The sequence below is a fragment of the Neovison vison genome, chromosome 10 (genome assembly GCF_020171115.1).
Source record: "Neovison vison isolate M4711 chromosome 10, ASM_NN_V1, whole genome shotgun sequence".
In the NCBI taxonomy this organism is placed as follows: Eukaryota; Metazoa; Chordata; class Mammalia; order Carnivora; family Mustelidae; genus Neogale; species Neogale vison.
The window spans coordinates 40,791,337-40,802,619 of record NC_058100.1 but is presented as its reverse complement, the minus strand read 5'-3'; the positions used below and the strand labels follow the sequence as shown (position 1 = coordinate 40,802,619).

Below are 11,283 nucleotides of genomic sequence, written 5' to 3'. Positions count from 1 at the left end.
AACCGATCCATTAAGAAACCAGGGTTTGCAGATTATTTGATTTCCTGAGGGGTAGACCATGTAAGGTGGTTGAACAGATTTTTAACTTGATCTAAACTTAAAAAGGGAACAGTAGAAGCCTTTCTGAATTTCGTACCTGCTTATAATGTCACTGGTAGTTTTGTCCAGATAGAAGGACTTGGTGGGCGGGCGGTGGCGGGGGGGGGGGTGGAAATCATCTGTACTCTAGAAAGTGAAGAGTAGGGCAAATGTAGTTGAAAACTACTTGCAACACCTGTAGTGTTCGTGTTACAACAGCTTCAAAATGTAAGACTTTCAAGATCCTGGTAATAAGTTTTTGCCCCCCAAAGCTTCCTATTTTAAGAGAAAAAGATGGAGCTTATTGCATAAAATCAGCTGTGTAAGATGCCAGGACTCGGGTGGTGGAGGATATTGGTATATGTCCTGATTGAATGACCACTGGACCCTATTTTAAGATGCTTCCAAAAAATATTCCAGAGGACCATTAAAAATCAGAATTCAAGCAGTCGCTTTAATTTTTCTACTTCAGATCTTGTTTACCCAAGTAAAGTACATATATTAACATGAATCTTAAAGGGGTGCCTTGACCCCCATCACTACAGATTTTTATCTAGGAATAGAAGGATTCAAACCCCATTTGATCCCTAGCTCTTTGCTGAAAAGTGCATAAACAGGAATCCTGAATTTATTATATAGACCTCCTCGCATTATGTAATCGAAGCAAAGGGAAACCAGCGATGGAGTAGAGGTACGTAGACTAAAAAGATGCTTGCGAATCAAATAATGGTGTTAGGAATAGTTAAAATTTTTTGTTGCCGAACTCAGTCATTATAAATCACAAGTCCAGAGAAAAGCTTCTAGTTAATTTTAAATTCCCTGAGGTCCTTTTACTGTGATGGAAAAGCCAAGTAGTCAAGGAAAAGAAGGGAGGGGTTGAGGGAAGGGGGAAATGCTTAGAGCGCTAGAAAGATTTAACGAAGTATGATAGATAAAGCCCAGAGAGGTTTTTCAAATGACTAATGACCACACTTCTATTTTAATCAGCTATTTAGCTGGTATCTACTGCTATATCACCTAGTGTGAAGTTCTGGAGTTCACGAAACAGTGAAGGAAGCGGTGCAGCCGGAGGCTCCCGAGTGGGCACGAGAGGTAGGTCACTCGTCAGTCCGGGGCGTGGAAGGCGCGTTTGGATGAGGGGGAGCCCGGACTCTGTCTCTGGGCCAGTGGACGTTCAGTGATGCGATCCAGCAGACACGCGTGGCTGGTTTCACGCCAGACACCAAGGAGGGTTCTCTATGAGACGCTGAAGCTCTGCTTGGAGCCTAAGTGACCGGTCAAAGTGGTAGCTAGTAGTAGGAGAACCTAGATGAGAAGGGGATTCTCCTGCCCAGAGGTCAGTGAGCAGAAGGGACGGAGAGAATTAGCTGGAAAGGAAAAGCTGGAGCAGAGGCCGGGGGTGCCCACGCAGAGGGGATGGGCACAGAGCTCACACAGTTCGGACTTGGACTTGGGTGGCAGAGGGCAAGTAGATGGGGCGGGAGGCCAGAAGTGGGAGCGTGAAGTCTGTGTGGAGGCCTTGTCCGCAGTATCCAGCAGCGACGGCGTGGGGACCTGGAGTGCGTCGTGTAGCCCAGTAACCTGTTAGCGTTTCTGTGACCTCTTAATCGTTGGGGAAGGAAATAGGTTATTAATACCCATTTCCTTCCCCAGCTATTACTTATACTTACTGATATTTTAAAAGTTATCCAAGTAAGTGTGTCACCACTTTGTTTTTATCCAGGTCTCCAGTTTACGCAGTCATTCTGCTGGGAAAGTGAACTAACCTTGTTACTGGTGAAGGCCTTGGAAATTTTGCCGGCCGAGAGAGGTTTCTCTTACTCAGGGTAAGATGTAACCCTAGTACGGGAGAGCTAGGCGGGGATTTAGTCAAGACTCCCATCCGGTCGCCCAGTTCTCTCTCTGCATGCGTTTGGAAGCGGAAGCGGAGGTCATAAGTGCACAGACATTAGAGATCGGGGCTGAGGAGTACTCCTCAGGGGTCCCCCTGCTCCCATATGGCGCTGCCTCCTAAAATGGGAGGGACTGGTCAGTTGGAGTAACGCAGACTGGATTCAGCTCTGACTTGTGCCCGTAGAGTGGGCAGGTGGTACAGTCTTGGAAACTGCCTTTTCCTTTCTAACAACAGCCTTTCCTAATTAGTGTCCAAGTCCTACCTGTGGTGGCTGCGAGAGGATTAGGGTCAGTACAAGTATCTGCAGGCTCATGCTTGACAGTGGCATTTGGTAAACCGCATAGCCTGCGTGCGCTGCCCCTCAGAAGGACCCCAGGAAAAGTGGGCGCAGGAGGGAAGATGCCCCTTCCTGTGAACCGGACCAAGCACGCACTCCCCACTTCCCCCTTGAAAAGCTGTGAGAGAACAAGATAAAATCTCAGGATAGCTTCACCTTCTCTGGCCTACCGTGATAATCAAGTAACAGGATCATTAATGATGCCAGAGTCCTTGTCTGCTGGTCTTTTTCATCATTTCTTAACCAGGAACACCTCTAGCTTGTGTTTTGTGTTATATTTAAAAGATTCTCTTAAAAGTAATGTTGACATTAAAACAAATTGCATTGCTTTGGAGAGGGAGAGTTTTTTTCCTGAATGAATAAATGCTGTGGACTTGGTTGGGTGCCTTGTTTTTTGCCCTTTTTTAATAGCAGCGGATTGAATTCTAAATGACGTATTAGTGTAGTGATGTGTGTGTGTGATCCTGTGGTGGTTTTGCATCAGACTAGTTCTGAAGATACTTCTGTGCGTGCCAGGTGTCTGTTTAAATTCCAAAACACTGCATACATCCAGAAACACATAGAGCGTTTTAAAAACTACCTTCATCTTTACTTTTGGGGAGATGACCTACCTGTTCTAAAAAATGGAATAGGGTCAAGCAGTGAGTGTTCATTTTTAAAAATAGCAATTTGCAAAGTCAAAAAAAACCATTAGTGTTCTTACAAAGGTACTGACTTTAGAAACCGGGGAGTACTGCCTCATTTTTAACAAGGTGCAGTAGTACAGTGGTTTGTCTCTAAGAGGAGTTTGGAAATCCAGCAGAAGAGTCTTGTTTATACTCTGGTCTCTGCACCAAGTTCGGCAAATCCAAAAGATGCTTTCCTGGCAGTAGAGCAAGGGCCAGCAAGTGTGGGCCTTCGTACAAGTGTTTAAAAAAAAAAAAAAAAGAAAACTGCAACACACACCATCTTTTATTTTATGACTGAAAGTCTGGTGGGAGACGCACACAGGAGGGTGATCGGCTGCCCTCCATGCAATTCGCACCAACCCCTGCAGCCACCGTTGGGTTTTTGATGCTTGAGACCCTGCTCAGCTGCCGCTCTTGCTTTGTTTTCTTTCAGGATCAAGGTGGGTACTTTCGTAGAGAATCTGATTTTTAATTCCATCTCTGGCAATTCTTTCCTGGATTCTTAGCTTTGCGTAATTATACCTACAATGGAACCTTACAAGAAAACACAACTGAGTCATTTTAACAGAAAATTTCCTCTAGAAACCATTTTGAGATTTGTAGTAACAAAATCTAAGATGTTTACAGATGGTTACCCCAAGACTGTATGAATACAACCGTTGTAATTTGGAGGGCTGTTCTGGAGTGGTTCAGTGTCATTAACAAATCACTAAGATAGGTACCTAAAGTGAGGCTTTTGACCCCATCTAGCTTGGTTTTTCTGGTAGAATCTCCTCCAGTGGAACCATATATAAACTATGTACTCTTGGCTCTGGCTTTTCTTGCTCAGAACACAGGAAATCCATGCACGGGTTTCAGCAGTTGTGGGCACATTCTTAAGAGGAGGCTTTTCAGCTGTAATGTCATGAGCAGGAAATGAGAGCATCAGGGTGACCTGAGAGGTTGAGGCCTTCCCAGGTTAGACATCGTAACTTGGTAAGGTGGAATGGCACCCATTCATCTGCTCATTTGACAAATGGTATGTACGATGTGTCTGCATATCCATGCTTGAAAGAGGCATCCCAGCATTACCATTTTGTAAGGCAAGTTTCCATTAAATTACAAAAAACAAAACATTCCTCACTGAGGGGGTGGGAGTCTTCCAGTGACAGATTGCTTGGAAAGAGCATGTGCTTGAAATAGATCAATCATGATCCTGGATCTTCTTGAATTACTTGGTACACATACCAGCATCCTAAAGTCACCAAGATAAATCCTCCTACTCCAACATCACATGATCTTCTAATCCTACCTGTCAAAAACCATAACCACCGTAATTAAATTCGACATTAGTCCATTTAGAAAATGTCCATCATACATTAAGAAAAAGATACTCACTAGTTAATAAAAAATGTCCAAGGCCAGCCACAACAGATCCTAATGAACCATACAATACCGAGTCCCGAGCACAGGGGATGTTCTCAACATCTAAAATTCCTAGGAGCTTAAAGGGCTAGGATAAAACAGAAGAGAACCTGGATTGAACAAGTAAATATTTTACTGGTTTGGCAAAGATCAGAGAATGTGCTAGGTGATAACCATGAATCTTGGTTTATCATCATTGGTCATCAGGCTTTTGGCCTACAGTCTGAATTTTAAGTAGGAGACCTTGAGAATCTGACCAGAAAACCCCCTAACAGCAGGGCAACTTAAACCTAAACCAATTAAATTATGGTGTTAATATTACGAAACTTACTAACTGGTCTGGGGGTAACAGCATATGCTATTTTATGAGGTCTTTTTAAACATCTATGAAATGATCTGGGAATCTGGCCATCCCTGAAATGAGCACCACAGTTCTTCCAGTTTGGGGGACACAAATGGGAAAAGTAGAATTATTCTAACCAGGTTTGCTGATAATAATAAGGTTTTAAATTCAAGAACTTCAGATTTTATTGGTATTAAAAATGTGTGCAGTAGCTCTCTCGTTTCCTTAGCTGTGGTGAGAAACTGCACTGGACTGGATTGGAGTCTTTGTTGGTAGGACATGGCAACTACACTTAGGGGAGGGAAGGTGTGATGGGAAAAGCTGGAAATCCCCAGTTGGGTTTTGTTTCGGCTCTGCCACTAACTGGATCACCTGTAGGATACATGTATTTTTTTAATCTCTGTGGCCCACCCTTCTGTAATGAAAGGCATTGGGCTACGTCATAAATTCCTTCAAGTGTGAAAATGAATGATTCTTACATTGTTTCTCCGCAGTTTTCATGGGATTTATGGATTTGATTTGATTAAAAAAAGATCCTGCCAGCTTAACCTTCACATGTTTCCATGTTTTAATGTCAAGTGGAACTCCATTTTAGGGCTCTGGGAGGGAAGGACACACTTTTGTTTGTTTCATTGTGGCATTCCCATTAGTAAGGACTTAGAAGACTTCATGAGACTTCCCTAAAACTTGATTTAGTATGAAGCAGGGTTTTCTGCTTAAACGGGAGGATTGTGGAGGGTGAGGGGGTGCCTCGAAAGTAACAGGAAGGGAAAGGAACCAGAAAAGGCAAGTCAGGTCACAGGCTGAATGACAAAGGATGTTCTGGATTGTATATTCCCCTGTTGGCTTCTTTGGCTCAAACCGCTGCCAGAAAAGACCAAGTGTGATTTGGTTCATAATAAAGCAAAAACTACATATTTTCTGGATTATTCCCCCCCCCTTTTTAAAAACTTTTGTCTCTCTGTCCCTCTCCAAGCCCCACCCCGACACACAGCCTAACATCATTTGTTGGACACAGCAGGTGCTCAGTGTTGCAGCTTCAGTTGTAAAAAGCTCTTCAATATAAATCTTAGAGGCTGGGGGATTGAATTCTGCTGATAGATTATTTTGCTTTATTTAGACAAAAACTCAGGAGAAAAAAGTTCAAAAGCCAAGTGGAATATAGTCCTGGCTGGCGGGAGGGTCGTGAGCCGCTCTGCAGACAGTGGGGCCCCACATTCCAGGCCAGGGCTAACGCCCGCACCTTCAGAGGAGCTTCCTTTCCTAGAGGAAGGCCAAGGTGGTGATCAGTGCCCCTTTTAGGTCTTAGAAGCTATAGACCACCACCACCTTCCACCACAGGGGTTGGGGGTCCTGAGAAGAAAAGGAACTATCGGACAGGCCACTGCACACACCACACCATAGCTGTTTTGTGTGGCTTCCCTTCCATGGCAGAGCCCTAGCGTGACCCCAGGGTAGCCCCGAATCCGCAGACAAAACATTTGTGGGGCACTTGGACAACATGCTCTTAAACCCCGGTTCCTCACAAAGTAGAAGTATGCTTGTCAAATCCCGAGATTGCTGCTCGAGTCCGCTAGGACAGCATCTTTCTCGGTCCCGAGGTTTTCATTATCCCTGCCCCCCCTCAGATGCTGACTCCGGTCTGGGATGGGCCGCGGCTATCTGAGTTTGGAAAACTTAAAGATTTTTGTTTGTTTGTTTTTTTTTTTCTCCCCTGTGAACCTAGCAGATTGAGGAAACCGCTTTTAGATACTGCTTAGAAAAATAGTTTTGGGTGCCTGGGTGGCTCAGTCGGCCAAGGCTCGCTATTTTCTGGCTTGGGTCGTCATCTCAGGGTTGTGCCATGGAGCCCTGCATCAGGGTCTGCGCTCAGCGTGGAGTATGCTTGCCCCCCGCCCCCGCGCCCCGTTCTCTTAAAATCGTTAAAGTGCTTTTAAAATGTGTCTGGGTGGCACAATGTGAAAAGCGTCTCTTTTGAGCTCAGGTCATGATCTCAGGGTCCCCTGCTGGAGCCCTGCGTCTGGCTCTGTGCTCAAGGCCAACTGCTAGAGATTCTCCCTCTGCCCCCTTCCCCCTGTGCACACTCTGTAATGAATACATCTTTTTTTTTTTTTTTTAATCTGCTTATTTAAAAAGATGCCTTAACAGAAATTACATCTCCTTTTTAAAATGGAACCTTTTAAAGCCCAACGTGTGGCTCCAGGCCAAGGGTGCTGCCGCCAGACCTTCTCAGCATTGATCAGCCCCGCGCCCAGCAAAACCGAGGTTGCGTCAGCAAGGCCGAAGCTGGGAAACCAGCGCTCGTCTGATAAATGCCCTGATTGGGAGGTGGGGGCGGGGGGCGGGGGGGGGGCTGCTCCTGCCAGGCCCGTTACGTTCCTTGTTCTCAACCTCTAATGTGGCCAGATCTCCAAAACCTGGTCTTTGTCACTTAACCATTGGGTCATAAATGAAAAAACGAAGGCTCAGGGAGACGTTTTCCAAAGGTTACACGTCTTGTGGGGGGAGGGGGTGGGCAGGACTAAGTACATTACCGTTTCTCTGCAATTTGTATGAAAGCTGGGTAGAGAATACTTGGCCTCCTGGTAAAGTTGGAGTTTAGACTACAGATTACTTAAAAGCAAATACAGGAAAATGAAGAACCAATCTTAAGCACATACAATGTTTTTAGAAAGTACACTGAACTATAAGTCTCAAATTAATAGAGGGTTCAAGCCATAAATCCCTTTTACGTAGTTCTATTTATGATGTACTAGCATTTCACATTTTTTTTCCCTGCATAGTCTGCAATCTTAAGGTTTAACTTTTGCTGTTAACAAACTTAAGCCTTAAACTAATGAAAGTTTAAACTCGTAGGCTAAAAATCTTTAAAAAAAATTTTTTTTTAGGTAAACGACACCCAGCATGGGGCTCAAACTCAAGACCCCAAAATTAAGAGTCCAGCCCTCTGCCAACTGAGTCAGCCAGGCATCCCATGAAGTTTTAAAGCTTAGATTTAGAACAGCAGATCTTCCAGCTCACCTTGATGAAACCAAAAGATGCTTAAAAGATTTCTAAGCTGGAATATCAATTTAATAATTTAAGGAAATACACTGAATTAGAGCCAGCCCATTTCCCACTGCCAAACGTCTCTGCATGAGTATACAGAGTCCTTCCTCTTGCTGCATAGGGTGAACTGGCTCTCTTCTTCTTCTTTTTTTTAAAAGATTTTACTTGAAATAGAGCGTGAGTGGGGGTGGGGGGGAGGGAGAAGCAGACACCCCTCTGAGCAGAGAGCCAGAGACAGGGTTCCATCCCAGGACCCTGGGATCATGACCTGAGTCGAAGGCAGACACTTAACGACTGAGCCCCCAGGCGCCCCACTGGTCCTAACTGCAGTTGATTTCACTGCAGAAGTTGCTTCTAGTCACCCTGTCCTCATCTGCACCATTATTTTTCCTCTCCAGTATAAAAAAACTCTTTTGACACTTCTTTCCTCCACAAGCCTCCTAAACTACTACCCCATTTCTCTGCTCCCTTTCACTGCAAAACTCGTTAACCTACGTGTTAGAAGCCTCTTCTCTGTTTAAGTCCCTTCAAAGAACATTGATCCCTACACTGCACCGCAGCGGCTTGGTCCAGACCAACACATGGCACAGATAATCATTTGTTTCTGAAACATTTTCTTTACTTAGCTTCAAAGAGGACAGAGCTTCTGGGTTTCCACCTCACTGGCCATTCCTAGCAGTTTGGCTTCTGTTCCCTCCTCTGACGAGCCCTCAGCCTGAAGAGCTGCCCTGGCCCGCTCAGAAATGCGGGCTTTCACTTAAATGCCATTCACACGACGATGCCTGCCAGTTTGGTAAATCACATCTAGCCTCTCCCAAGTGTTCGGTCTTCTAATTCATGGGTCTAGGCGACACCTTTTGTATGTCAAAGAAGCGTCTTGAATTTAGGATTTCCAATTATGATATTTTTCAGGCATCACTACTCACCGAATTTGCATACCAAAACCTTAGGAGTCATCCTTGATGTCTTCCATCAAACCCATGTTCAGTGCTCCGGCAAGTCTGGGACACACCACACCAGACCGAATACAGAACCGAATACAGCTGGAACTGAACCACTTCTCACCTCTGCTGCCGCTACTCCCAGACTACCATGGTCTCTCACAGTATCTTAAAAGATCTTGATTCCACTCAGGTGGCTGGATCATGGTCCTTTGAAAACCCTCCATGCCTTACAACTGCTGGGAAGACCCTGCCGGACCTGACACCCTCCTTGACCTAGTACTCATCCTCCTTTCTTGAATCCCTCTTTATCTTGTCTTCTAGTCTTCGTACACTGGCGCTCCTCTGATAAAACGAGACCTAGCCCGTGCTGTGCTGCCTTTCTCCAGGATCTCTGCATGGTTGGCTCAGTCAATGCCAGTGGGATTTCCTGTTTGATTCCTGCAGTAGAATGTGAGTTCCACAAGGAACATTTCGCCTGTTTTGATCAAGGCTGTATCTTTAGCTCCTAGTTTAGTGCCTAATACTCAGCAGATACATACACCACTTTCTTCAGTGGGTTTATTAATAAATTAAAAATTTACCTACAGCACCTTCCTGGTAGGCATGGACCAAATTTCGTATTTTAAAGTTTCCTGGAGAGTAAAGAATGGGAGCAGAGTTTTTGAGGGTTGGTTCTGTCAGCTTGGTAACTGCAGGCTTCCTTCTCTGACATTACCCTGGACTACTAATTCAGTCCTAGCTTATGTTATATAAATTTTATAATCTCCTTAGTGAGCTTTGATACGAGTATTTCATGAGCAATTTATAAGTCTTTGGTTGTTTTTTTTCCTTTAACCTCACCACACAAATCTGGTCAGTGCTGTTTTAGGGCTTGTACCTATCCTTCATTTTACCAACCGCAGTATTTCGTTTTACTAATGATGAACCAGTTAGGTCATTATTATTATACTTTCCGGTTTTTTTTTACTTTTAATGGCTAAACCATACTTCTGACCCTGAAATGATGGCAGTTATCTCCTATCAAAGGCAATAACCAGACACAAGAAGGATAAAAGCCCCGTTTATATAGTTATGGTGCCTCCTGAAATAAACCACTTTTAAATAAGGGCACACTTGGTTACATTAAGCATATTCCAAGTAATATATGAGGCATGAAAAACAAAAGATACCAATAGCGTCAAAACTGACACACTGTGTTTTGATTTCGAATCTGGAAATAATTTATCCAATATTTGTTCATATTAACCATTTGATCTTGGCGAAATTTAAAGTTAAAGTCCCCAGAAAAGCTGTAACTTTGAATAAGTAGCAAAATTTTCCAAGCTGGAGAGAGCATATCCTGTAATTGTAGATTAGGAGCATTCTGGCACACAGCGGGTCTTGAGTCAATACCTGTGCATCCCTGATCCACTGTCAACATCTTTATAAGCTTACCACTGGAAAACGGCTTTTTTCCTATTTTCTGAACATCTATTATCTGTTCAGCACTGAGGCGGTAAATTGGGTTCCCTTAAGGAGCCCAAGGGGCAGATGACAGAAATCGGGGACTTGCTGGAATGACGCAGCCGAGTAAGCCGAGTAAGGGAGCTGGGTGGGGGGTGGAACAGGCGCATTTCAGTCTGTGCTGGGGAGTCAGGAGCGCGCCCCCCGCCCCCCGCCCAGGAGAACGCGCCCTCCCTTCGCGGCCCACCGTCTCCAAAGCCTCTGGAAAGTAGGCGAGCCGGACACAGGCTGACAAGGGCTTGGTCAAAGGCTTTACGGTCCAGGCCAAGGACCTCGGGTTTTATCCCGGGAGCCACGGGCTGTGGCGACTGGATCTTAGGCAGAGGGGTGGAATGGTGCGGTTTACAAGTCAGCGCACTGAAAGGGAAACCCCTCCGCTTGACTTCCGCTCCTCCCGCTCAGGATCTAACCCAGGTTCTCACTGCTCGACGGCACTTCTGGGTCCCTCCGTGTTAAGTACCCCGCAAGAGCCTGTCCTCCGGCAGCTCGGAAACCACGCTCCCCCGGCACCAGCCCCTTCCAGCGCCCAGCTCTCCCGCCCGGGGCTTCATCCCCCCCCGCCCCCAGGCCCGGTGAGGGAGCTAAAGCGTGCCGGGGTGGGGACGGGAACTGTCTGGAGCCCGCGACGCCGGAGAAGCCAGGGACGGGGCCCGGCTCGGGGTCTGCAGCCCGCCCCCCCGCCCGAGCGCCCCGCGCGCCCCACCGCCCCGTTACCTTCCCCTTGGCGGGCTCGCCCGAGTCTGGCGCGGCGGCCATGGGCTCCGGTGGGTGAACGCGGCCCCGCCCCGCCCGCGCCGCGAGCGGAAGCCCCGCCAGCCCCGCCCCCGCGCGCCGGCCGCCATTTTAGGGAACGTTTCTGCGTCTCTGCAGTGGCCGCGCCGGGCCGTCGCCTGGCTTGTGAGGCCGTCTCCTTTGTTCAAAGTAACGGGTGACGGCTTCTCCCTAGCGGGCCCTCCGCAGTCCGGGAAGCCGGGGCCAAGAGAGGAGGACAGCTCGTGAAACACCCCTGCACCAGGATCCTCAGCGGGGCGGGGGCGGAACAGCGCCCTGGGGCCTCGAGCCTT

At 46.6% G+C, this 11,283-nt stretch overlaps 1 protein-coding gene across 1 annotated transcript; it reads right to left on the bottom strand.

The window, feature by feature from the left end:
• Positions 1 to 3,242: 3,242 nt before the first annotated feature.
• Positions 3,243 to 10,997, bottom strand: LOC122918533 (cytochrome c oxidase assembly protein COX20, mitochondrial). Its single transcript, XM_044267065.1, has 4 exons — positions 10,934 to 10,997; positions 4,355 to 4,469; positions 4,205 to 4,268; positions 3,243 to 3,511 (listed from the first exon to the last, which is right to left on the bottom strand). Exons 1-4 carry the CDS (start codon positions 10,973 to 10,975, stop codon positions 3,379 to 3,381), a joined length of 354 nt encoding a protein of 117 aa, XP_044123000.1. The 5' UTR covers positions 10,976 to 10,997; the 3' UTR covers positions 3,243 to 3,378.
• Positions 10,998 to 11,283: the final 286 nt, after the last annotated feature.

Bases quoted from the DNA above. Each gene is read 5' to 3' on its own strand.
- LOC122918533 (XM_044267065.1), bottom strand. From the start codon at position 10,975: ATGGCCGCCGCGCCAGACTCGGGCGAGCCCGCCAAGGGGAAG. The intron at 4,470-10,933 runs GTAACGGGGCGG...GTTTTATCCTAG, and splicing joins GCGAGCCCGCCAAGGGGAAG to CCCTTTAAGCTCCTAGGAAT. The intron at 3,512-4,204 runs GTATGTGTACCA...TTTTCTTGTAAG, and splicing joins TTGGTGACTTTAGGATGCTG to GTTCCATTGTAGGTATAATT.